At 45.5% G+C, this 27,906-nt stretch overlaps 1 protein-coding gene across 1 annotated transcript in view; it reads right to left on the minus strand.

Moving 5' to 3' along the window:
• The window catches only part of PRMT9 (protein arginine methyltransferase 9), a 907,971-nt gene that overhangs the window by 12,560 nt on the left and 867,505 nt on the right, over positions 1-27,906 (minus strand). Inside the window, exon 12 of the mRNA XM_044062247.1 lies at positions 24,083-24,205. Within this exon, the coding sequence (XP_043918182.1) occupies positions 24,083-24,205 (123 nt within the window). The remainder of the gene's footprint in view (positions 1-24,082; positions 24,206-27,906) is intronic.

Genomic DNA, 27,906 nt, shown 5'->3' on the forward strand with positions numbered 1-27,906 from the left:
TACTAAAGCACAAGAATACTAACAATATCTAGAAAAAGACTGAACAAGAATTCAGTTGAACCCGTTCTACCAGACCGCAGGACGGGGGATGGAAGGGGGGAGTGTAAGAACAAAGGCGAGATGAACAATTCACATGGAACGTTATGGTAAGAACATAACTTCATAATGTGAAATTGTTCAATCTCGCCGTTTGTTCTTACACACGGGTAGTGTTCCTAGCTCCTTTTTCCTGGGTGGCTCAAGGGAGAACATTCCTGAGTACAGTGGAACCAAACATCGCCCTGTCCCTGGAGTTTTTGTCTAGTTTATAGTGGGCGATAAAAGTATGTGGTTTTGCCCAAGTTGCCACTGCACAAATGGTATCTAAGGGCAAACGAGCAGTATGGGCTGAAGAGGTAGCAATCGCCCTTGTAGAATGAGCTCTGGGTTTGAACGGGAGTTGTTGTTTCGATTCAGCATATACAAAATTTATACAGTCTGAGAGCCATTTGGATAAGGTAACCTTTGTTACTGCCTGTCCTTTCCTTTGGTCAGCATATGAGACAAATAGCTGGTCTGACTTTCTGTATTCCTTTGTCCTATGTAAGTAAAATCTCAGTTGTCTGTGGACGTCCAATTTGTGCAGTGTGTATTCTAACTTACTGGAGTGGTTTTTGAAGAAGGTAGGTAGTTAGATAGATTGATTGATATTTTGAATCGAACAAACCTTCGGAAGGAAGGACAGATTGGTGCGCAAGGTTACTCTATCTGGGTAAAAAATCATGTACGGGGGTCGGATAGATAGAGCCTGCAACTCTGAAACTCTCCTGGCGGAAGTGATGACAACCAGAAAGAGTGTTTTCCACGAAAGAAATTTTAACGGAGTTGTGGCTGCTGGTTCGAATGGGGGCAACATGAGTTGTGACAGCATGAGATTAAGATTCCAAGGGGCTAATGGATTACGAAAGGGGGGACGGAGGTGAAAGGTACCTTTCATAAAAGCTTTACAAAGCCTGTGTGACATAAGAGAACTATCTTCGCGGCCAACATGAAAATTGGATATAGCCGCCAGTTGAACCCTTATCGTGGACGTTGATGCACCTTCTTGAAAAAGTGTGGTAAGGAAATCTAGTATCTTGTGTACTGGAGCCCCAAATGGATCTATACCTTGTTTGGAGGCCCAGTGCACAAAACTATTCCATTTGCTGTTGTACAATTTCCTTGTAGATGGTTTGTGAGAAGATACAATAATTTGTTATACTGCAGGGGATAGTAACTCCGACCTGGCTAAGATGGGAAGCGGAGCAGCCAAGCTGTCAGTTTGAGGGACTTGAGGAAGGTGTGAGGAACTCCCGACGAATGTGTCAACAGGTCTGGCTCCGGGTCCAGCATCCATGGTTCCTCCACTTGATGAGATCGAAGGAAGGGAAACCAGATTTGTCGAGGCCAGAATGGGGCTATTAGTATTATGGTCCTCTCCAGACGTTTGGCTTTCTGCAAGAACCTGGGAATTAGTGGAACAGGAGGAAAAGTGTAAAGGAGACCCGGGGGCCAATCATGTACCAGTGCGTCCCTGGGGACACCCCACGGAGGGGGTAATAGGGCAAAGTAGCTTCTGCATTTGGCATTCAATGGGGATGCAAACAGGTCGCAGCAAGGCTGGCCCCATCTGCGGAAGATCTCTTCCGCCACTTGAGGTTTGAGGGACCACTCGTGAGGGAACAGGATGGCTCTGCTCAGCCTGTCCGCGATTACGTTGGAAGTCCCCGGGATGTGCGTTGCTATCAGAAAGCGTCCGGTGGACTTTGCCCATTGCCAAATTCTGAGGGCCTCTCTGCATAACGGGTAAGATCTGGTTCCCCCTTGCTTGTTTATGTAAAAGACCACTGACATGTTGTCTGTCTGAACTGTCACTGTTCCCTGAGGTAAGGACTTGTGAAAGTGTTGCAACGCTAGAAACACTGCCCTCAGCTCTAGAACATTGATGTGCAGGTTGTACTCCAAGTTGGACCATTGACCTTGGACTGTTTGTCCCTGAAAAAATCCCCCCCACCCTATCAGGGAAGCGTCCATGGTTAGAGTTGCTACCGGACTGGGTAACACAAACGGTCGTCCTAGTGTTAGGTCTTGACTGTGTATCCACCACAAGAGATCCTTTTTGCAAAAGTTCGTGATCACGATTTCGTGAGATAGTGGAAGCTGTCGATAAGACCACTGGGCGAATAGCATCCATTGAAGAATCCTCATATGCATCCTGCCTAAGGGAACTACGATAAGGGAGGCTGCCATCAAGCCTAGTATTCTTAATATTTGTCGCGCAGGGACCCTCTTGCTCTGGAGAAGGACCGAGATCTGATGTCTGAGGTCTTACACTCTTGGTGGGGGGAGAGTAACTCGAGCCAGGGAAGTGTCTAGCTGTGCTCCTTTAAATAAGATGCGCTGTGACGGCGATAAGACAGACTTTCTAAAATTTACCGTTATGCCTAGCGAGGAACAGAGGCTGATGGTGTAATCCCTGGCTTGCAGAAGATGATACTCGGTGGTGGCGGATAGGAGCCAGTCGTCTAGATAAGGAAACACCCGGAATCCCCTTCGTCTCAAGTGAGACGCTACTACTGCCATGCATTTGGTGAACACCCTGGGGGCTGAGGTGAGACCAAAGGGCAGAGCACGAAACTGGAAATGACTGGCTCCTAGCCGGAAGCGCAGATGATCTCTGGACGCCCTGGCCATCTTGATATGGTAGTACGCATCTTTGAGATCTATAGAGCACATCCAGTCGCCCTCCTGCATAAAGGGAAGGATTGACTGTAGCGTGACCATTCGGAACTTTTCCTTTTTCACGAAGGCATTTAATTTGCTGAGGTCCAAAATTGGCCTCCAGTCCCCTGTTTTCTTTGGAACTAAAAAGAACCTTGAGTAAGTTCCGGATCCTATTTGGTCCGCCAGGACTGGTTGGATGACTGTTTTTGAGCAACCTTCTTATCTCTACGGTTGCCTGGTCTCGCAGACTGGGTGGAACGTCTGGGAGCTTTTTGGAGTTGTGTGGCATTCTGATGAATGGACTGTTGTAGCCTCTGGTAACTATGCTTTTTACCCTGGAATCTGATGTAAGATTTAGCCAGGCCTCCGGGTACAAAGCCAAGCGACCCCCGACTGCCTCCAGAGTAGGACAGTCGGACCTGCACTCAGGAGTGCTGGAAGGGCTTCCCAGAGAAAGTATCTCTGTCGCCCTGATTTTGCGGACCCCCTCTGCCGGCTGGGTGGCATCTTCCATTTCTTCCCCCTCCTCTGCCTCTGGAGGGGGTCTCACTTTGGGTGGGCTGAAAGAATCCCTGAGTCTTTCGGAACCACATTTTTCCGCCTCGTTGCCCTTTTGGGTAGGGTCTAGATGGGGTGGAAAAACGGACCCCTACGGCAGACAGGGTCTTCCCTTCTTGTTCACACCTCGTGAGAGTCTCCTTTACTTTGGGCCCAAACAAGGAGGCACCATCAAAGGGGGCGTTGGCAAAGGAAGACTTGAAGGCTTCCGCAAAGGAGCATAAGCGCAACCAGGATTGCCTCCTTAGGGCGATCGCTGAAGCTGCCGCTCTACTCGACCCTTCGGCTGTGTATGAAATCAGCCTCATGGACGAGTTCACTATGGAGCTTAGGGTGTTAAGTTGCGCTGTCACTTTCTCGGCGACAGCAGCATCTGTGTTTCCCTGGAGAGTATCTCCCAGTTCCTTAATGAGATCTCTCTGTAAACGCGTGAAATGCGTAAGGTAGTTGAGCAATCGGATGGAAAAAGTCGCAGAACGAAATACGCGCTTCCCATATCTGTCCACCGTCCTAGAATCCTTATTAGGGGGATGGACAGAGGAAGATGATTCAGACATCTCCTTCTTAGTGGCCACTGCCACCACCATAGTATCCACGGGAACCCCTTTTGTAAGATAAGATTTGTCCTGGGGGGCCGTCATGTATTTGTTTGGCTTGTGAGGGACTGGCTCCACTGTATTGGGCGTTTCCCAAGCCCTCCGGGCTATTAGATCCATGAGTTCGTCAAATGGCGGGGTCACCCAGGAGGTAGAAGGTTGAGCCCCAAATGCCTTCAGCAAGACCGATTCATCCACAGAAGGGGTAAGGGTTTGCCAGTCTCCCCTCTGTTTCAGGATTTCCAAAATGTCCGCAAACGAGACATCTTCAGAGGGGGACCGTGGGGACCCTTCTGCTTCCTCTAAATCGGTGTCAGATGTGAGAGATTCCTGGGGAGAATCAATGTGCCTCCTCTTGCACAATTGTTTCCTCGGAACATCCTCAGCTGGAGCTTCTGGGGATGCATCCGAGGAACCAGGGTCGCCCCGTGGGGTTGTCTGAGGCATTGGGTCTCGACGCTTGGTAGGGGCCGAGGGCACAGAAGCAGAACGCGGACCTTTTGGGGAAGGAGATGAAGATACTGATGACGTATATGTCTGATCAGACAAGACCTTCCTCATGATGTCAAAGGCATCGGTGCCCCGATCCGAAGATCCGACCCGATCCGAAGAAGGTGGTCGTTTCTCCGGAATCGGGACCACGGGCTCTGACACCGAGGACAGATCCGAACTGATCTGAGCCGAGGCACCGAGGGGAAGAGTCGGAACCGACATCTCAGTTCGACTGTCCCCCAGGAACCTAGGAAAGATCTTCGGCTCCGAGACTCTCCGGCTGGTTCCGAAGGAGTCGAGGTCAACAGAGCCGATAGCGCTACTGGAGGCTTCGGCACCGAGGGCTCTACGATCATCGGTTCTTCGATTCCTAGCTCCGATGACTCGACGGGTCTTGGAGGAGGAAGTGTCTAGGGGACAGGAATAGTCTTGAGTTTCAAAACCAGCTGGGACGAAACCTCGATTAGTTTGGACAGAGCCGAGTTCTCCATAAGCTTCTGTACCACTCGGTCCACACTGGAGTTGGAAAGCGGCCTTGAAGAACAGGTCGAAGGGGCCGAAGCCGTCACCGAGCGAAGGATAGAAGGCGGTGGTACCTCTGACACCGGCTCCAAGACCTGAGTCTCGATCAGAGATAAATGCTCGACGCCTGGCACCGAGGTCATAGGAGCCGGCGTCCGAATCTGGAAAGAAGTGCTCGGAGCCGATGACTTGGGCTCCGACACTCTTGAAGACTTCGACCCCTGCGAAGACTTTGATACTTGTTCAGCCTTGTCCAGGGCCTCTTGAAATTCGGGTTTAAGCAACCCTCTGTCAACCATCTTCCTGCGTCTTTCCAGCATGACTCTCCCACTAAAGGAATGACAGATGGAACAGTCTTCCTGCAAGTGGAGAGGGCCAAGACAGTATTCGCAGGATGAGTGGTTATCAGTAATGGACATCTTCTGTCCGCACTGACATCTCTTAAAGCCTGATTTGGCTTTCTCTGACATTTTGAATACAGTATATGTCCAAAACACAGCACACTTAAAGAAGCACACAATATAAATCTAAGTGTAACAATCTTAAAAGTCTAGAATAATAATAGTAATTATAATAACCAACAGATTAATTCTGAGCTAGTATATTATAGAAATCCAAAACACAGCACACTATAATATTAATATATATATATATATATATATATATATATATATATATATAAAAGAGTTAAGGCAAAAAATTACAAGAAATTATGTAGAATACTGTGAATCCTGACAGAAAAAACCCGCAGGCCTTAACTAGAAAAATTTAAACTATCTAATCTAATCTAACTACACTCACAAATAACACTCCTATACTATATTATTTATTTTAAACACTACGAAATAACTATAAGTCTACTTAAAGAAGAAATATAGCAAGTACATTGAAAAAATATACTGGCCCGGGCCTCTCATATGCGATCTGCTGCTAGAGGCAAACTAGATCTGAGGGTTAGCACCTGAGGATCATGGGATATTACTGTGCCTCGAAGATGCGGAGCTGATGATGCGGCCGACTCGGAGCCGAGGATCGGCTCCGAACCCATGTGTAAGAACAAACGGCGAGATTGAACAATTTCACATGGTATGTTAGCATTTGCATGAACAAATGAGATACAATCCGATAACCATTTTGAAAGGGTTGTTTTAGCCACTGGTCTACCTTTTCTGGCCTCCAAAAAGGATACAAAGAGTTGATCTAATTTTCTAATATCCTTGGTTCTATCAAGATAAAATCTGAGCTGTCTGTGTACATCAAGTTTGTGCAGCATGTATTCCAATTTGTTGGAATGGTTGGGAAAAAAGACTGATTGATATTAGACTCAGAACAGACTTTAGGCAAAAAAGAGGGGTTTGTTCTAAGAGATAGTCTATCAGCATGGAAAATCATATAAGGAGGTCTGATAGATAATGCTTGAAGTTCTGACACTCTGCGGGCAGAAGTAATGGCCACTAGAAAAATAGTTTTCCAGGACAAAAATTTGAGATCACAAGATGATGCTGGTTCGAAGGGGGGAAGAATTATTTGAGATAGCATAAAATTCAAATTCCAGGGAGAATAAGGGATTTTGACAGGAGGTCTCATGTGAAAAACACCTTTGAGAAAAACCTTAGTTAACTTATGGGCCATAATATTTAACCCATCCAATCCAAGGTGGAAATTAGATATGGTGGCTAACTGAACCCGAACTGTGGCAGCTGTTGCTCCTTCCTTAAAAATCATTGTCAAAAACTCTAAAATAGATGACAAAGGAGTTCAGAAAGGGTACATTTTTTGTATACTGGCCCAAATGGAGAACCTTTTTCACTTACTGCGATAAAGTTTTCTGGTGGATGGCTTATGAGACTACAACAGAATTTGTCTTGTGTCATTTGAGAATGAATGAAGCCTGGCTATTTGGGGAAGTGGATCAGCCAAGCAGTCAGCTTTACAGACTGCAATGAAGGAAGGAGGTCCCCTGACGGGTGTGTCAGGAGGTCTGGAACTGAGTCCAGGATCCATGGATTCTCCAGCAGATGATGGTGAAGAAAAGGGAACCAAATCTGTTGATGCAAATGAGCTGCTATAAGGATAACAGTCCTTCCCAGCGATTTTGCTTTCTGTAAAAACCTGGGTCTCAATGGAACTGGTGGGAATGCATATAGGAGACCCGGAGGCCAATCTGGTACGAGTGCATCTCTTGGGGGATGTCCCGAAGGTGGTATTAGGACAAAGTAGCTTCTGCATTTGGTATTGATGTGACTGGCAAAGAGGTCGCAGCAAGGCTGGCCCCATTTGCGGAAAATCATGTCCGCAACGTATTGGTTGAGAGACCACTCGTGAGGCAACAGGATTGTCCTGCTCAGCTTGTCTGCTATCACGTTGGATTTTCCCAGGATGAGAGTCGCTAATAGAAAACGCTGGTATGACACAGCCCATTGCCATACCCTGAGGGCTTTTCGACAAAGGGGATAAGACTTGGTTCCGCCCTGTTTGTTCAAGTACCAGACCACTGACATGTTGTCTGTCTGAATTGCAATTGTCCCTAGAGGAAGAGAGCCCTGGAAGTACTGCAACACCAGAAGTACTGCTCTCAACTCCAGAACATTGATATGCAGATGTGACTCCTGATCTGTCCATGTGCCTTGGGCAGTCTTTCCATGAAAATGCCCCCCCCCACCCTATCAGGGAAGCGTCCGTGGTCACAGTGGCTACTGGGGGGGGGGGCACAAAGGGTCTTCCTTTTGTGACATGAAGAGATGTCAACCACCACCAAAGGTCTCTCTTGCAAGAGTTTGTGATGAGAATCATATGGTTCATTGGCAATTTCTGGTAAGACCATTGAGTGAACAGGAGCCACTGAAGAATTCGCATATGCATCCTTGCTAGTGGAATGGCTAGAATTGCTGCCATCAAACCTAGTACATTCAAGACCTCTGCAGCTGTAGCTCTGTTCTTTGACACCAATGAGTTGACGTGTTGGTGAAGAAGTGAGACCCTTTCGACTGGAAGACAGAGTGGTGGATGAAGTATCTAACTCTGCTCCTATAAAGACAGTATGCTGCGATGGCGACAAGGCAGACATTTCGAAGTTGACTGTAATGCCTAAGTGGTGGCAGAGTGTCAGAGTAGATTGTGTTGCCTGAATCAATTGATGCCTGGTGGTAGCAGTGAGGAGCCAATCGTCTAGATATGGAAACACCTGGAATCCTAGACGCCCTCAGGTGAGCTGTGACCACTGCCATGCATTTGGTGAACACTCTGGGGGCTGTAGTGTGACCAAAGGGCAGGGCTCGAAATTGGTAGTGATTGGCTCCCAGCCGGAAATGCAGGTGATCTCTGGAGTGTCTGTCCATCTTTATGTGGTAGTACGCTTCCTTGGGATCGATGGAGCACATCCAATCGCCTTTCTCTAGAAAGGGAAAAATGGTCTGAAGCGTGACCATTCGGAAATTCTCTTTTTTTACAAACTGGTTGAGTCTGCTGAGGTCCAAGATAGGTCTCCAGTCCCCTGTTTTTTTTGGAACCAAAAAGAATCTTGAGTAAGCTCCGAATCCAATTTGGTCTGCTGGGACTGGCTGGATGACTCTTTTTTTCTAACAACTTGCGGACCTCTATAGTTGCTTGCACCCTGAGAATGGGTGGAACATCCGGGATTCTGTTTACAAGAGTGGGAGGGGAAGAGAACGGTATGAAGTACCCTCTGGAAATGATGACCCGAAAGCCTTCAAGAGCACTGACTTGTCTTCAGTAGGGCTTTTGGACTGCCAACCACCCCTCTGATTAAGGATCTTTAATATCTCCGCAAAGGAGATATCCTCAGAGGGGGATTGAGGGGACCCTTCTGACTCACAATGTCAAAGACTCCTGTGGGGAGTCCAAGTGTCTCCTCTTGCACAGTCTCTTCCTGGGTACCTCCTCAGTGGGGGGATCTGGGGAGGTCTCAGAAGAGCAGGGGGCACACTGTGGGGCTACTTGAGGCTCTGGGTCTCTACGCTTGGGTGGACCGGTAGAAGCAGGAGCGGACACAGGTGCTTGAGGGGAGGAGAAAGCCAGACCTGATGCTGATGATGTCTTTGTAGACAGGACCTCCTCATGGCATCGAACACACGATGGCTCCGATGAGAAGGGGTAGACGGATCTGAAGGGACCGTCCGATCCTCCCGCACCGAGGCCATGGGCTCTGAGCCCAAGATAGGAGCCGAGCTCATCCAAGCCGAAGCCCAGAAAGGAAGAGTCAGCATGGACAAATTGGTATGACTGTCCTCTTCAGACCCGACAGGAGAATGTCAGCTCCTAGCGTCCCCGGTCGGCGCCGAGAACGTCCGAGTAGATGGAACCGATAACACCGGAGCAGGCTCAACAACCATCAGGTCAGGCTCCACAGGCTCCGAAAGTCCAGTACGGCTCGGAGGAGGAGTAAAGTCTGGGTTAATGGTCTTCAGCTCTGACGAAGGCGTCGGAGCCCACAACAATTTGGCAAGACCTGTTGCCCGTAAAAGTTTCTTTACCAACCGGTCCATATCCAGATTTAAGAGGCTGACAGAAGACTTTGAGAAGTGCACCTAGGGTGCTGATTGGAGCAGAGGAGATGAGGGAATCTCAGAAACCGGCTCCAAAGCTGTGAGCTGGCTCTGAACAGAAGGGACACTTGGTTCTGAGGACGGTGGAACCGATGACCCTATACCGTCCATTTTTTTTGCCTTTTTCTATGCTTTCGAGTCACCTGAAGACTTGGATGACTTTGAGGATCTAATAGCACCATCCTGGTCACCCAGTGCTTCCGAAAAAGTGTGCTGAAGTAAACCCCTATCCACTAATTTCCTCCTTCTCTCTAAAAGTACCCTGGAAGAGAAGGAGTGACAGATGCTACAAGAGTTTTGGAGGTGTAATGCCCCCAGACAATAAACACACTGAACATGTCCGTTTTCTCATCAGACATCTCTATTATAAATTTAGACAAATTTAAACAACTGAAACAACACACTCAAGAAATTATATAGCAAACTACTCCTAAGAATGTGGTTAAATACAAGGCCAACTACTAGGCCAACTCTATAGAAAAAAACAAGCCAACACAGGGCACTTATCTAAAACTAAATCTAAGTCTAAAACTATATAGATTTTATATATATATATATATATATATATATATATATATATATATATATATATATATAAACTATCCTAACAAGAAAGTCAAGAAAGTCAAGAAAAAAAAGTTTTTAAACTTGCAAATAGATGAATCTATCGAATAATATTGGTCCGAGCTATCTGGAACACTGAGATCTGTGCTGCGGCAAACTAGATCCGAGGTAAGTCCAGCAGTGCATCATGGGATAAGGGGCTTGGTCTCGAGCTACTGGCAAACCTTGAGCTTTGCTATCGGCCGTGTCAGAGCCGAGGATTGGCTCTGAACCCATCAGTGAGAATAAACGGTGAGATTTAACAACTTCACATTTATAGTTTCACTGCTAATGTTAGATGAGAGCCAGGACAGGATTTCCTTGAGAATAGTTATATTGTCACTGGGTGGAATGTATAGAGAAGAAATACATATCTTTTTGTGTTTATTCATATTTAAAAGGACCAGAATAGCTCAGCAGTACCAAACTGGGGTACAGGTTTAGTATATGGAGTTACAGATAGGGAAGAAGAAAAAGTACAGTTGTGTACACTTACCATAAATGTAGATGTTCGAGTGTATTCAATGTTTCAGTCATCACACTTGGGTTATCTGCCTGCAGGTAGCCCTCAGTCGGCCTGAATACCAGAGTCTTGGGATTTCCGTGTCGGATGCTGTCACCTCCTCCATGACGTCAGGTCGACAGGGGGTATAAAACATGCAGCCGACGCCATTACATCAGTTTTTCTTGCCCCAGATGTCAGGAGCCCCCAAAATAGGAAGCAATTACATGGTGTGGAACACCTCCAGTAAAAAGTAAATACCACAGTCATAAGATATGGCCAAAAGGAGGATAGGTAGAAAGTATAGAAGAGTCGGGGGGGGGGGCTGGAGGGAGGGTAACCAACACTGCAACAGTGAATACACTTGAACATCTACATTTATGGCAAGTGTACACAAGTGTACTATGTTCTTCGTGTTTCACTGCTGCAGTCATCACACTTGGGTTGATTCCCAAAGCTGAGGAAGGGTGGAGGCAGTCAAGAAATAGCAGGGCTGGCTAGCAGGGCTTGTAAGACTGCTGCAGCAAATTCAACTCTGGATTTAGAAAAGACAAGTAAGTGGTATTGCTTGATGAAGGTGTGTACAGAACTCCAGGTTGCAGCTTCCAGGATGTCCCTGGTAGGGACTCCGCTAAGAAATGCTGTAGAGGTTGAGATAGCCCCAGTGGAATGAGTTCTGATCCCCTGTGGGGTAGGTTTTCCATGGTGCTTGTAGCAGAAATGGATGCAGTGTGCTATCCATTTGGAAATGGTTTGCTTTGAAATAGCCTTGCCCTCTGCCCCTGTAGCAAAGCTGACTAGTAGCTGGTCAGATTTTCTGAAAGGCTTAATTTCTGTCAAAGTAGAACCTGAGTTGTCTGTGCACATCCACGGAGTGCAGGATCCTTTCACCTTTATTCTGAGGATTAGGGAAAAAGGTTGGTAAATGGATGGATTGGTTTAGAGCCACACTGGATACCACCTTGGACATAAAACATGGGTTAGTCCCGAGGGAAACCCTGTCAGCATGGAAAACAATGAAGAGTTTCACAGCCATTAGTGCCTGTAACTCAGACACTCTTCTTGCTGAAGTGATGGCTAGAAGTAAGGCTGTTTTCCATCTGAGGAATTTTAACTGTGCTGTAGCAGCAGGCTCAAAAGGGGGAAGCGTGAGCTTCTCTAGTACAAAGTTAAGGTCCCAGGCAGGGGTGGGCGCTCTCCTCGGGGCTCTTAAATTGTTAGCTCCTCTCAGGAACTGTTTGACCAGAGGGTGAGAAAAGAGGTGGCTCAGTATTATAATGAGCTGAGATGGCCAAGGCATGAATCTTAATAGAAGAAAAGGATAGGCCTTTGTGGAGCAGCTCTGCTAGGTGATCTAGGATTTGAGGTAAGGTGGGCACAGCTGTGACCCTTCCTTGAGAGTGGCTCCAAGAACAGTATCTTTTCCATTTTTCTGAATAGGATTTCCTAGTACTAGGCCATCTGGCCTCAAGGATGACGTCCAGCACCTGTTTGCTGAGGATTGCTGGTAGAGTATTCAGGGAATAAGCCAGGCTGCAAGGTTCAGGGTTTGCAGCTGAGGATGCAAAATCTCTCCCTCCTGCTGGGACAGCAGGGAGGGGGTCTGATGTAGGTGCGAGGGTGGCACTACTGCCAGACTGCAAAGGACTGGGTACCAGTGCTGGCAGGGCCAGTTCAGGGCAATAAAGACTGTCCTTGGTTTGTCCTGTTTGATCTTGAGTAGTACATTTTGAGAGGAGGGGCAGAGGTGGAATGGCATAAATTGAGAGGTTTTCCCATGTAAAGGATAGGGCATCCACTTTCCATGCTTGGCTATGGGGATTTCTAGTGCACCATTTGCTCAATTGATGGTTTTGGGGGGAGGCAAAGAGGTCCACCTCTGGTGTCCCCCACCTGTGGGTTAGAAGTTTGAATGAGTTGGGTTCCAATTTCCACTTGTGTGGGTCCAGTAGTTTTCTGCTCAAGTCGTCTGCCAATGAATTTTGTTTGCCTGGCAAAAATTGGGCTTGCAGGTGCACTTGGTTGCTCAAGGCTGTGTTCCATAGGGCCATGGCTAACCTGCAGAGTGGGTAGGAATGGGTTCCCACCTGCTTGTTTATGTACCATATAACTGTGGAGTTGTCTGTCTTTATCAAGAGTTGTCCTGGAAGGATAAGGTTTTTGAAGGCTGTCAAAGCATTCTGTACAGCTAACATTTCTTTTTGATTGATATGTAGGTGAATTTGTCCTGGGCTCCATTTGCCTTGAATACATTTGCCAGCCATGTGAGCCCACCATGCATAGTCTGATGCGTCTGTTGTGAGGGTTTGGGTGGCTAGGGATTGAGTGAAAGAGAGTCCCTTGTTGTGGCTGCAAGCCTCTGCCCACCAAAGGAACTCTGCCCTTAGACAAGGAACCTTCTTCTTCTTTTGGCTTTTTCCCGGTTAGAGGTCACCACAGTGGATCACCTGTCTGCTCATGATTGGCAGTGGAGTTTTACGGTGTCGAGTTGCCAGCCTGGCGCCCAACCTTCCACAGAAGGCACACACACTCACACACACACACCTAGGGCTAATTTAGAGTGTCCAATCCACCTACAGCATGTCTTTGGGATGTGGGAGGAAACCGGAGCACCCGGAGAAAACCCACGCATTTGGGGGAGGGGGCACAGAGAATTTACATGACAACAGATATCAACAGCCACGCAAATACTGGATAAGCTTCTTCACTAATAAAATATAACAGATGATGTGTTTCTGTCTCATCTAAAGTATGACGATCTTAGCATCTCACAGCGCTCAAAGGTAAAGCTGAGGAGTGAAGAAGGAAGCACCCTTCCTTAGTTAACTGTTCCATCTGAAAAACATTTAATGAGGCTTCTAGCAAAGGCTGGCATCAGTGTAGAAGCAAAGCTGATGTGTTGTTGGAATCCGAGAAGAAAACAATCACAAAATGCAAAACTTGATAACATTTTCCAAGATAATATTAGTAGAGAAACAGAAACCAATAAGGCAAAGTTAGTAGCTTATATATAGAAGAATGCATTTTAAAACATAAAAGCATCATGCTAGTAAACTAAGCAATATATCTCTTAAGATGATCCATAAACATGGCAAGGATGAATAAGTGGATGTAGTGAGGCTCTCAGGATGGCATAATGTGTTTAACAAACCACAGAGCACTGCTACACTTTTTTTTAGTTCATAGGTTCATACTAGGCTATCTGCCCTAGGGCATTTATAAGCCTAGCCAGAATGTGTTTGGCTTTCGCCACCCATTTTAAATTAATTTTGCTATGCCTTTTTTTGAGGTTAGTATACTGTGCCTCTATCTAACAGTGACACAGAAGTGATAGCCGGAGTAAACCTACGATCTCCCATCCACTCATCAAGATTCCTCTTGAAGAGAGTCAATGTGCGACTCTGCCTAACCTGGACTGAGATTTTATTCCAGAGTGAAGGGAGCCTCTGGGTTATGAATCTGTCCCTCCAGCATGTCCTATTTATTTCAGTGCTGAGGTTCAAGTCTCTCGAACGTAAAGCTCGATGGGATTTGGATTTTCTGAGGTGCAGCATGTCCATTAATTCCAGGTTGGACATGGCTTTATACGTCAGGCACAGATCGCCTCTGAGCAGGCGGTATGCCACTGAGTAGAGCTGGAGTTTCTTTAACCGGGCAGCATATGGCATCTGTTTGAGCCCTTTGATCCTCTTGGTGAGGTACTTTTGGGGTCTTTCCAGTTGCTGCAGGTGTCTGGTAAGGTACATCCCAAAGGGGCATTGTACTCAATTATGGGCCTGATGAGGGATGAGTAAAGAGGCACGATGACCTCCCCTGATCTAGATGTGAATCCCTTCGTGATTAGGTGGGCTATATAAAATGTTTTTCTAACCACTTTGGCCACGTGGTTGTCAAATGAGAGATTGCTATCAACTTGGGTCCCCAGGTCCCTAATGACTTCTTCTGTACTTAATGGATTACCACCTATGTGGTAATTTGTGGGCACTGTTTTTGCTAAAGGGATGACTATACACTTTTTGGCGTTTGGCTTGAGGCCATGGCTCTGGCACCAGTTGTCTGTTTCTATGAGGCCCTTTTGGAGGATGCTTGTGTCAGCTGGAGAGTTGATTATGGAGCCCAGTTTGCAGTCATCTGCGAACTTGGTCAGCCACAGTCCTTCCGTGTTGGCCTGTACCCGAGAAATATATACCCGAACAAGAGGTCCCAGGACTGAGCCTTGTGGGACGCCACTTGTAACTGGTTTGGAGTCTGACATGGCTCCAGCAATTCTAACCATGTGGGTTCTGTCCTTGAGCCAGTTTGCAACCCATCTAGAGACATAGGGGTTTATATTTAAGCTGGTGAGCTTATCTATAATGCCCGAGTGGGGTATTGTATCGAAGGCTTTTGCGAGGTCCAGGTAGGCTGTGTGGACCACCTTCCCCTCGTCAATGGTCTTGGTGACTGTTTCAAAGAAATCGTCCAGGTTTAAGAGGCAGGATCTGCCCTTAACAAAGCCAAACTGGGTAGGATCCAGTGTCTGTAGGTCCCCAATATCTTTATTTATGAGGTCCATGATGATCCTTTCCATAGCTTTGCAGACCAAGCTAGTCAGGCTTATAGGGCGATAGTTTCCAGGATCCGTTGAGGCACCACCTTTGTGGAGAGGGACCACTGTTGCTGTACGCCACTCTTTGGGTACATATCCTGTAGTAAGGCTAAGATTGAACAGTAGATTTATGTTTGAGTTTAGCTCTTCTTGGAGTTCATGTAGGACGCAGCCCGGGACACCATCTGGCCATTGATGCTGTGTTTTTTGCTTTGGAGAGGGCGGCTCTTACCTGAGCATTTGAGATGTCAGGGGAGCAGCACTCTGTTGGGATAGATATTTGCCCTTTTGGTGGGGGGGGAGTTTGCACTGAACCTGTCAGCTAGGATGTTGGCAATGTCTGTGGGCTCGGTGTATTTTTTGTCATTTTGGACTAATTCTGAGCATATCTGGGAATTCCCACCCAGGTTCCCAACATAACTAAAGAAAGCCTTGTGATTATCCTTAGTGACCTGTGCAATTTTTCTCTCGAAGCTGGCCTTGGACGATTTTATGAGTGCCCGTAGTTTTTTGCTAATACTGATCAGAGATGCCTTCCCTTTTTGGGATTTTGCTCTATCATGTAGTACCTTCCTCCTTCTATTGTATAGTTTGTTTATGGCTGGGGTTCACCAGACAGGACGTCTGCCTTTGGAGGATTGGGTCTTGGTTTTATTTGGGATTGCATGATCCATGCATTCCTGAAGGTGTTCATAGAATGCATTTATAAAGGATTCTGCGGTCTGGGCGGTATTTTCCACAGGCCGGGGGCTTTGAAGGATTTAACCTCGGTTTTGAGGTGTGAAATTGCTTTAGAAGTTTTTCACTGTGGTTTTCTGGGCAGGGGTGGGGTCGGGATGTGAATATCCAGTGAGATTAGTTTATGGTCTGATCTTACCAGTGAGGATACACTTCTGGTCTGGAGCATAGTGTCCCCATGTTGGTGATGATCAGGTCCAGTATGTTTTCCCCTCTTGTGGGAGTGGTAACAAGTTGTTCCATAGCATTTGAGTTTATAAATTCTAGGAACCTTTGGGCTAAGGTGTTGGAGCTAGAGTAATGCTCCCAGTCTATGTTTGGGTAGTTGAAGTCGCCCAATATAATGGTGTTTGGAGAGACCTTCATATTTTCCAGTATTCTCAGGAAGGCCGAGTGGGGTTCCTGTGTTTGGGAGGGTGGTCTGTAGCAGGCTATAAACTGGAAGGCAGTTTTACCCACAGTTAGTTGCACATGGACAGTCTCTGATGCTTCGTGCTGTGCCACCAACCTGGAGGTGTGCGTATCTTTGGCGAATATTGATACTCCCCTCCTTTTGTGGTTTGGTCCAAGTTTTGGGGCGAAAAGCATGGTATGAGGTATAACCTGGTAGTGCTGGGGTGCTCTCGGAGCCTTGAACCAGGTTTCTGTTACTGCACAGATATCGATGTTCTCCATGCTAAGGAGAGTTTCGAGTGCATGCATCTTGAGGTTTAGATTTCTGGCGTTGAGTAGCATTACTCTTAGTTTCTTATCCCTTGTGATACCTATGGAGGTGGGTTTGTCTTTTGAGCCTTGCCTAAAAAAGGCACTATGGGGTAGCAAGAGCCTTTGCCAATATCCGAAAGCCCAGGGGTGACAGGTGCAAGCCGTCCCTAGCGAAGCATCGTGGCTTGTCGAGCATGTCATCCCAGGCTGACAGGCATTGGATCCCCTTTGAATGACACCAACACTTAAGCCAACTGTTGAAATTGATCATCTTGTCTTCATATTGTGGCATCATTCTTGGTGAGGGTAAGATTCTACTCAAGGTCAGGGTCATACCGGCCTGGGCTACATGCTCAGACAGCTCCTCTATGTCTCTTTTCATGTAGTCCAGGGAGGTACGTCTCAGGTCATTCACACCAGCATGGACAATGACTGAGTCATATTTGTACTTGCCTTGGAGTGACCTGAGTGCTTGTGTTATGTGGCGGATCCTAGCGCCCGACAGGCAGCTCACCGTGACCTTCTCCTTGTTCAGCCTAGTGGCGGGGCGTCAGTGTGCCTGACGATAGAGTCACCTATTACAAGTGTATCAGGTGTGTTGTTTAGCCTTAAGGGCTGTGACTGTTCGGCACACTGGCTTTGTGAGCTATGTGTTGCACGTGTTTTGTTTTGGGGTAGCGGTTGCTTGGGTGTCTGCTTTGGAGGTCTCTGCTGCTTAGGCAGATTTTTATTTAGAGCCTCCAGTATGTTTTGTGTGTTTATGTGTTTCGTTTGCTGTCGTGGTACGTCTATGTGAGACTGGAATTGTAGTGAGTGTGGTTTCCTTCTCCTCCTGACTGGTTACGCCAGTACTGAGTTGAGAGAGCTTAGCCTCCAGTTTGGCTATATGGTTGCATCTCTCACATGTGTTGGAATTTGTTGGGAGGAGGAGAGGGTTGTCTGTGTACATGAGGCAGTTGTAACATTGCCTCAAGAATCCCAGATTCACCAGCTGGACCGGAGAGGGGATTGACAACTGACCTTTGGACATGCTAGAATAGTATTGGGAATTCCTTTATAATTGAAAAAAGGGCCAATGGGGAACAAGGTACTCAAGGGAGTTTGTGAGGGTGTAGTGCTTTTAATTTTTTAGAGCTGACTTATATAATTGCTTTAGTGAGCAAGTGCCAGGTAACTTAAATGCAATGTGTTACAGGTAACTTAAATGCAAAAATGACAAACAGTAACTTTCTTTCAAGTGAAACAAGGAAATAAGTACAGTAAGCAATGCAGATATAACTAGGGATCAACAGAGGTGCTAAAAGGCCGCGTTTTAGGTGGAATTAGCGTTTCAGGGAAATAAACAAACAACAAGCATACAAACAAAGCTAGATTCAGCAGGCCTGGATCTAGTCTATGCTACAGCAAACAAGGTGTACCAATTTCAGTAAGAAACAGTTAGAATATGCAGGCACTATAAGCCTTTAACCAGAAATTCCCTGCTCAGAAGGGCAGAGTCCAGCCTCTCCTCCCACAAGAGTGCAGACCGCAATCCTTCTTAACATAAAATAACTGGCCTGAAGCCCAAGTGCTTAAACCAGAACTAATACACTTTTAGAATAACAGACACTGAGCTCTCAATCAGCAGTTCCCAATTTAGAAGGATGTAAGCTACCTGTCCTGCCACCACAGTGCAGGCCACAAACCTTCCTAATGTAAAACAACTGGTCTGAAGCCCAAGTGCTTAATACAAAAGACTTAGAAATGATAGCTACACTTTAATCAAGTTACTACCAGCAGTAATAAATACAACTGAATACTTTAAAGAATGCCTGGATTAGTGCTCAAGTTATACAAACAAAGCTAGATTCAGCAGGCCTGGATCTAGTCTATGCTACAGCAAACAAGGTGTACCAATTTCAGTAAGAAGCAGTTCAAATATGCAGGCACTATAAGCCTTTAACCAGAAATTCCCAGCTCAGAAGGACAGAGTCCAGCCTCTCATCCCACAAGAGTGCAGAACACGAACCCTCAATGTAAAATAACTGGCCTCAAGCCCAAGTGCTTAACCCAGAATTAATACACTTTAAGAATAACAGACACTGAGCCCTCAATCAGCAGTTCCCAACTTAGAAGGATGTAAGTTACCTGTTCTGCCACTACAGTGCAGACCACAAACCTTCTTAATGTAAAACTGGTCTGAAGCCCAGGTGCTTAAACTCTCCTCCTCCCACATAACACAAATACTTGCGAGAGATGCAGCTCTTTAGCCAAACTGGAGGCTGAGCTCTCTCAACTCAGGACTGGCAAGACCAGACAGGAGGAGAAGGCAACTACACACACCACAAAACCAGCCTCACATAATGCTACCACACCACTGAATCAAACACATAAACACACAAAGACATACTCGGAGGCTCTGAGTAAAAATTTACCTAAACAGCAGAGGCCTCCAAAGCAGACACCCAAACAACTGCTACCTCAAGACACCCCACAAGCAACACATGAACCACAAAAGCAGTGTGCAAAGCAGTCACAGCCCTTAAGGCCAAATACAACACCAAACATACTTGTCATAGGTGACTCCATAGTCAGACACACTGGCGTCCCACTCACCAGGCTGAACAAGGAGAGGGTCACAGTAAGCTGCCTATCGGGCTAGAATCCGCCACATAACACAAGCACTCGGGCCACTCCACGGCAAGTACAAATATGACACAGTCATTGCCCATGCTGGTGTGCCCGACCTGACATGTACCTCCCTGGACTACATGAAAAGAGACATAGAGGAGCTCTCTGATTATGTAGCCCAGGCAGGTATGACCCTAACCCTGAGCAGTATCCTTCCTTCACCAAGAATGATGGCACAATATAGAGACAAGATGATCAGCTTTAACAATTGGCTTAATGTCTGGTGTCATTCAAAGGGGATCCAGTGTCTGTCTGCCTGGGATGACATGTTTGACAAGCCAGCTGCTTACAAGGGACGGCTTGCACCTGTCACCCTGGGATTCCGGATATTGGCTAAGGCTCTTGCCACCCCCATAGTGCCTTTTTTAGGCAAGGCTCAAATTCTAAACCTACCACCCTAGAAAACAAAAATGGAAAGAAACTGAGGGTAATGCTGCTCAATGCCAGAAGTCTAAATCTCAAAATGCACTTTCGAGGCCCTTCTCAGTATGGAGAACATCGATGTCTGTGCTGTAACTGAAACCTGGTTCAAGGCTCCTGAGAGCACCCCGCCACTATTAGGTTTTACCTCATATCATGCGTTCCAGCCCCAAAACCCGGACCACACCACAAAAGGAGGGGGTGTATCCATATTCATAAAGGATACCCACACCTCCAGGTTGGTGGCAACGCCGAAGCTTGGAAACCATCCAGGTGCAACTAACCATAGGCAAAACTGCTCTACAAATTGTAGCATGCTACAGGCCACCCTCTCAAACTCAGGAACCCCACACAGCCTTCCTGAAGACACTGGAGGGTATAAATGTATCTCCAAACATCATCATATTGGGTGACTTCAACTACCGAATATAGACTGGGAACATTACTCAAGCCCTAACTTTCTAGCCCAACAGTTCCTGGAGTTCATAAATTCAAATGCCATGGAACAGCTAGTCACTGTTCCCACGAGAGGAGAAAATATACTAGATCTCATTATCACAAACATGGGGACAAAATGCTCCACACGGAAGTATATCCCTCATTTGTGAGATCTGATCATAAACTAATCTCACTGGAAATCCACATCCGCCCCACCTCAAACAAAAAAGACCACAGTGAAGAACTTCTCTAAAGCAAACTTCACACTACTCAAGACTGGTGTGGTATCCCTCAAGGCCCCTGAGACAGTGGAAACCACAACCCAAGCTGCGGAAGCCCTTACAAATGCCTTCTATGAACACCTCCAGGACTGCATGGATCAGGCAATCCCAAATAAAACCAAGACTCTTTCCACAAAGGGCAAACGTCCAGTCTGGTGGACCCCAGCCATTAACAAACTTTACAATAAGAGGAGAAAGCTATTACATGATAGAACAAAATCCATAAAAGGGAAGTCACCCTGATCATTATTAGTAAAAAATACGAGCACTCATAAAATCAACTAAGGCCAATTTTGAGAGAAAAATTGCCATGGATTCAAAGGACAATCATAAGGCCTTTTTCAGCTATGTTAGGAACCTGGGTGGAAACTCCCAGATATGCTCAGAATTAGTCCAAAATGATACAAAATCACTGAACCCACAGACATTGCCAACATACTGGCAGACAGGTTCAGTGCAAACTTCACCCCTCTCCCCTAAAGGAGAGATAACTATCTCAGCAGTGTCGCCTCCCAGACATCTCAAATGCGCAGGTGAAAGCTGCTCTCTCTAAAGCTAAAAACACAGCATCAATGGGACGGATGGTGTCCCCGGCTGTGTGCTACACGAGCTAAATGAGGAATTAAACCCGCACATAAGGCAGCTGTTTAATCTCAGCCTTACCACAGGATACGTGCCCAAGGAGTGGCGTCACGGCAACTGTGGTCCCACTCCACAAAGGCGGTGCCTCACGGACCCTGGTAATTACCGCCCCATAAGCTTAACAAGTCTAGTCTGCAAAGCTATGGAGAGGATCATAATGGAGCTCATAAACAAAGATATAGGGACTTGCAGACATTGGACCCGACCCAGTTTGGCCGTCAAGGGAAGATCATGCCTTTTGAACTTGGTGACTTCTTGAAACAGTCACCAAGGCCACTGATGAGGAAAGGCAGTCCATACAGCCTACCTTGACCTTGCAAAGGCTTCGACACAATACCCACTCGGGTATTGTAGAAAAACTACCAGCTTAAATGTAAACCCATATGTCACAAGATGGGTTGCAAACTGGCTTAAGGACAGAACCCACAGGGTTAGAGTTGCTGGCGCTATGTCAGACTCCAAGCGGTCACAAGTGGTGTCCCACAGGGCTCGGTCCTTGGCCCCTATTGTTCGGCATCTACTTCTCAGAAGTACAGGCCAACATGGGAGAATTTGGCTGACAAAGTTTGCAGGCGACTGCAAACTGGGCCATAGTGGAAAGTGCATCGGACACGGATATCCTTCAGAAGGGACTCACGGAAACAGATAGCTGGTGCCAGAGCCATGGCCTGAAGTTAAGCGCCAAAAATGTATAGTCATACCCTTGGGAAAAACAAGGTAACCCCAAGCTACCATATAGGTGGCAATCCACTAAGCACAGAAGAGGTTATCAGGGACCTGGGGACCCAGGTTGACAGTGGCCTTTCTTTTGACACTCACGTTGCTAAAGTGGTTAGAAAGACCTTCTACATTGCCCACCTGATCATGAAGGGATTCACATCCAGATCTAGTGAGGTCATTGTTCCCTGTACTCTTCACTTATCAGACCAATGATCGAGTACAATGCCCCATTCGGGATGTATCTTGCCCGACATCTGCAGCAATTGGAGAGACCCCAAAGTTTCTCACCAAAAGGATAAAGGGACTCCAAAATCTGTCATATGCTGCCAGATTGAAGAAACTCCAGCTCTATTCAGTGCATACCGTCTGCTCAGAGGTGACATGTGCCTGACATACAAGGCCATGTCCAACCCAGAATTAATGGACATGCTCCACCTCAAAAATCCAAATCCACCAAAACCACTAGAGCAAGTGACTTAAACCTTAGCACGGATATAAATAGGACGTGCTGGAGGGATAGATTTATCACTCAGAGGCTCCCTATGCTGTGGAATAGAGTCCCGGTCCATGTGAGGCAGAGCACCTCGCTGGCTCTGTTCAAGAGAAATCTTGACCTGTGGATGGGAGATCGTAGGTTTACCCCGGGAATCATCTCTGTGTCACTGCTGGACAGAGGCACAACAAACTAATGGGTACAGTATTTTTTCATATAAGGGGTGGCGTAAGCCACAAAAATTCGGGCTAGGCTTATAAATGCCTTGGGGCGGATAGCCTAGTATAAACCTATGAACCTATAAGGCTTAGAATGAGTTACACCAAGCAGTAATAAATACAAATGAGTACTTTTAAGATGACGCAAAAGCAAAATAAAGTAGGAAAAAACACAAATACAGTAAAAGCAGATACATTTTTTTTTTTTTTTTGTGGAAAGAGAGAAAGGAAAGAGAGAAAGGAGTAGCAGAAACTAAGCTGATTGGCCTTCTCAAATGCTCTCCCTGTACTGGGTAGAATGAGGTAATGACACTAGACTGGGGGGAGGGTCCCAGATCAAATGGTTATTTATTAAATATCTGTGTGGGCTTCATGAGTTGTTTTGGAAGTTGCTGTGGATGAAGAATCTGATGTTGCAATCTGTGCCACTGGCTGAAAACAGAAAGGAAGAGGGTATGTAGTTTTGTTTGGTGTCTTAGAGAAGACGCTTTCAGTTACCCTTTCAGCTATTCAGTTTCGACATTTTGAGGCAAAAGGCTTGCTGGACAATGTGGCTGCAGTGCCCTGGACTGGACTTTTGTAGCAGGTGATTTTATTTTAAGACTATGCTGAGGCAGTTTGTAGTTGGCTACTCATCGTTATCTGCTTCCAGTGAAAAAATTATGTTTCTGGTCTTATGTTTATTTCTTAATTTTCACATCACTTGCATTTACAGAATCTCTTTGGACTTTGCCTATTATGGGAGGCATATTTGCATTATTTTGCCTCTTGAGACTATTTCAGAACCAGCAGTTTGTCTCTTCCTCATGGGTGATTCTGTGCAAGCTGGATACATTAAGCCTGCCTTATTCTCATGTTTATACTACTCAAGACAGTTGCGATACTGCTTTTACAAATATGTGTTTCTTAGCAGGTTGGCTGTTTTTGTACAAGCTTGTAAATTCTTAACAACATAAGCTTTTATTTGTAACAATGTTTTGAACTCCTGCACTTTGTTGCATCAGCTTGGTGTTTAGCATTGCTGCTTTGAAGGAATTACATAAATACATACACATACACGCACATGCTCGCAACTCAATAAACAGTTTTAAGTCAGAGAGTTTTGTCCACAGCAAATTTATTTAATTTTCAAACTGGCCTCAGTTTGGTTAATATGTACTGCATTACCATCATTTGAATTTACAGTTTTGCTAAGGAATTTAAACATTACAATAAATGCAAATTTGAACAATTCAGCAAAGAATTTTAAGGCTACACTACAAAACTTCACCTACAGTCACAGCTTTGTTTCTCTTGAAACATTTGCATACAGTGTATCTTTGAGCAAATCACTTTAGCAGACTGTGTTCAGAAAGCATTTGCACCTAATGGGCTTACATGGGGAAAAAATCAAATATGACAACTGTACAGAACTTGTAGAAAAGCTGGTTGCATGTGCATGTTCAATTTGTCAGTTTCTGTACTGGTAGAGAAAAGTATCAAAGCAGATATCACCTGCAACTGACCACATATAGCACTACAAATTAAGGCAATCAAAGCATTAGATGAAATAGAAGAAGCAATAATACAAGAAAATTAAATTCTGTTACCTTAACTTCCCTGTTGTAGTTACTCAAGTGCGGGTTCATTAGGTCCAGTCGAAGGAGTTCAACAGGTCTACTTAAATGAACACACGGCAGTGTAATCAAATCCAGACAGACATGAATAGGAACCTGAAACAGAAGCCAAGCTTTTAGGATAGATGTGCACCTCAGAATATATGTAATTCAAGCTAATTAGCCCAGAGGTACAGGTCATCTTCTAGACACACAATCAGAGTACAAGTTAATTTAATACTAGTATTGCAGGAGAACAAGGGGGCTAACACTACATCAGATCAAATGCTGCACTGTTTTTCTTGTATCTGGAGATTTTGGTTCTCAAGAATTCACCTCTTTTTAACTTGAGCAGTACAAAAAAACGTATATATCATGCTTAATTAAAACTGTCAGTACCCAGCCATGTAATACTAAAATTGTTTTTGCAGCCCAGAGGAGTCGGAATACTGACCATTTGCCTTGCTGCAGACTGCAGGGCTGTTATCCACAGTATATAGAGACTAGAACAGGATAATACAGGTGTAAATGTAAATCAAATCCAGTGCAGATGTATGACATGGAATTATAACCATACTATCCTTAACCAGCATTTCTAGTATGGGCTATGAGGTATAAAAAGCAAAAAAAACTGTGGTTGTACTGTACAGAATCAGCAGGATTCAGAAAATGTTCAAATCTAACCATAAATAACAGACATGTTCTTGTCTTATATGGCTGATGAGAGAATCCTCCAAAATCAATTCAGCAAACTCACAGTACCATGGACTACAACTGAAAAACACCAAAAAGTACTCAGCTGGTGTCTGGAAGGTCAGCAAAATCACCACAATTCAACCCGGTGGGATATTGTATTCTAAAAGTTTAATCAGTTTCACACTTTTGTACTTACAAAAAGCATTTTTCATCAATTTTGATTCTGATGTAAGAATCTTCTTCAACATAGTGGATTATTGGATAAGATCTATGGCTCTGAGCACTGGAGTTTAATCCTGACCTCTGCTGAATGGGTAGACACAACATTTACACCAGTTATATATGGCTCTGCTTGATTTTGGAGGTGTGCACTACTAAGTGCTCAAAAAGGGTAGCACGTGTCTCTGCCTAAAAGGTGTCTATGACTAGGCATCTTACAGTTCCCAGTGACTAAAAGGTGTCTATGACTAGGCATCTTACAGTTCCCAGTGACTACAAGGTGTCTATGACTAGGCACCTTACAGTTCCCAGTGACTACAAAGTGTCTATGACTAGGCACCTTACAGTTCCCAGTAACTACGAGGTGTCTATGACTAGGCACCTTACAGTTCCCAGGGACTACAAGGTGTCTATGACTAGGCACCTTACAGTTCCCAGTGACTACAAGGTGTCTATGACTAGGCACCTTACAGATCCCAGTGACTAAAAGGTGTCTATGACTAGGCACCTTACAGTTCCCAGTGACTAAAAGGTGTCTATGACTAGGCATCTTACAGTTCCCAGTGACTAAAAGGTGTCTATGACTAGGTATCTTACAGTTCCCAGTGACTACGAGGTGTCTATGACTAGGCACCTTACAGTTCCCAGTGACTACAAGGTGTCTATGACTAGGCACCTTACAGTTCCCAGTGACTACAAGGTGTCTATGACTAGGCACCTTACAGATCCCAGTGACTACAAGGTGTCTATGACTAGGCACCTTACAGTTCCCAGTGACTAAAAGGTGTCTATGACTAGGCACCTTACAGTTCCAAGTGACTAAAAGGTGTCTATGACTAGGCACCTTACAGTTCCCAGTGACTACAAGGTGTCTATGACTAGGCACCTTACAGTTCCCAGTGACTACAAGGTGTCTATGACTAGGCACCTTACAGTTCCCAGTGACTACAAGGTGTCTATGACTAGGCACCTTACAGTTCCCAGTGACTACAAGGTGTCTATGACTAGGCACCTTACAGTTCCCAGTGACTACAAGGTGTCTATGACTAGGCACCGTACAGTTCCCAGTGACTACAAGGTGTCTATGACTAGGCACCGTACAGTTCCCAGTGAGTAAAATGTGTCTATGACTAGGCACCTTAAAGTTCCCAGTGACTAAAAGGTGTCTATGACTAGGAACCGTACTGTTCCCAGTGACTACAAGGTGTCTATGACTAGGCACCTTACAGTTCCCAGTGACTACAAGGTGTCTATGACTAGGCACCTTACAGTTCCCAGTGACTACAAGGTGTCTATGACTAGGCACCTTACAGTTCCCAGTGAGTAAAATGTGTCTATGACTAGGCACCTTAAAGTTCCCAGTGACTAAAAGGTGTCTATGACTAGGCACTGTACAGTTCCCAGTGACTACAAGGTGTCTATGACTAGGCACCTTACAGTTCCCAGTGACTACAAGGTGTCTATGACTAGGCACCTTACAGTTCCCAGTGACTACAAGGTGTCTATGACTAGGCACCTTACAGTTCCCAGTGACTACAAGGTGTCTATGACTAGGCACCTTACAGTTCTCAGTGACTAAAAGGTGTCTATGACTAGGCACCTTACAGTTCCCAGTGACAAAAAGGTGTCAATGTCTAGGCACCTTACAGCTCCTAGTGACTAAAAGGTGTCTATGACAAGGCATCTTACAGTTCCCAGTGACTACTTCCCTAGTTTCTTATGTTCCATTAGTTGCTTGCGTGGAGTTTTGCAAGTTTTCCCTCTGACTGCAAGGGTGTACCTCTAAGTAGATCGTGTCCTACCACATTCTCAAACATGCTAGTTTAATTTCTACTGTGCACTGGATTATGCTGCTCTTACCTTTGCTCTTGTGATCCTGGGTAAGGCTGAAAGGGTTTTAGAAAGGCCAGTTCCCCTGCCTGGTTAACAAGCTTATGTAAATAAAACAGACTGCTAGATCCCATGACTAGGCTCAGCCATTTCACCAACCAGAGTTCGACATCTATGTTTTTGTAATTATCAAGCACAGAAATAACTCAAGGGTTGCGTGCCAAAATTCTGAGTATCATAAATGCAATTCACAGAATAGCAAAACTTAAATGCAAATGTAGGGAATATATACTAAATCTTGCAGTATTCTCCCTGATCTCGGTATATCTAAGTAGTAGGGGTATGAAGGTGCAGGGAGGAAAGACCACCCCACCACAAAAAACATTTTAAAGGTGCAACAGTGTGTTTTGGAATTCAATGTTTTTATTTGAATTAAGAGTTTATTTTTCAAACATTTTGTGGCATGCAGGATCAGGTCACACATGTCAGGGAGACAACCATGTCTCATAAAAATGCATGCATTGACATAACACACTAACTTGCTTATGCTCCTTCTTCTCCCATTCTCACCATTTTATTCATAGCCACTAGGACAAAATTCCCTGTAAAAAAAAATAAATGTTTGCACCTCCACTGTCAAGTAAATATCTATCAGTATCTAATAATGAAGGTCCTCCTTGATAGGTTCTGTAGCTTGTCTGACACTCATGCAGTAAACTACCAGGGCGGAAGAAGTTGGAGGACTATACCAAGACATAGCTTAGAACACCTGCAGTAAATTACAGTCAAGAGAGGTCCAACTCCCAGAATCACATGCAAGACAATAATGCTTGGTGCAAAGGGGTACCCACAGAACAAATAGGTTTGCTGTCAATGCCAGTAATAAGAAATTCTAAAGCAACCACTTGAGAGGAAATATCTCCAGAAGTGGTGCAGATCTGATCACAGCTAAGGCCACCGGATGTTGCTGTCCAACAGCAAAGAAAAAGTACTAATGTGTAAGATGCACTTAATATAACATTAGATGTTCAATGAAATGACTTCTGCAGTGTGTGCCAAAACCTTTCAGAATT

The sequence above is a fragment of the Protopterus annectens genome, chromosome 2.part1 (assembly GCF_019279795.1).
Source record: "Protopterus annectens isolate FY-2018-M chromosome 2.part1, PAN1.0, whole genome shotgun sequence".
NCBI classification, from domain to species: Eukaryota; Metazoa; Chordata; order Ceratodontiformes; family Protopteridae; genus Protopterus; species Protopterus annectens.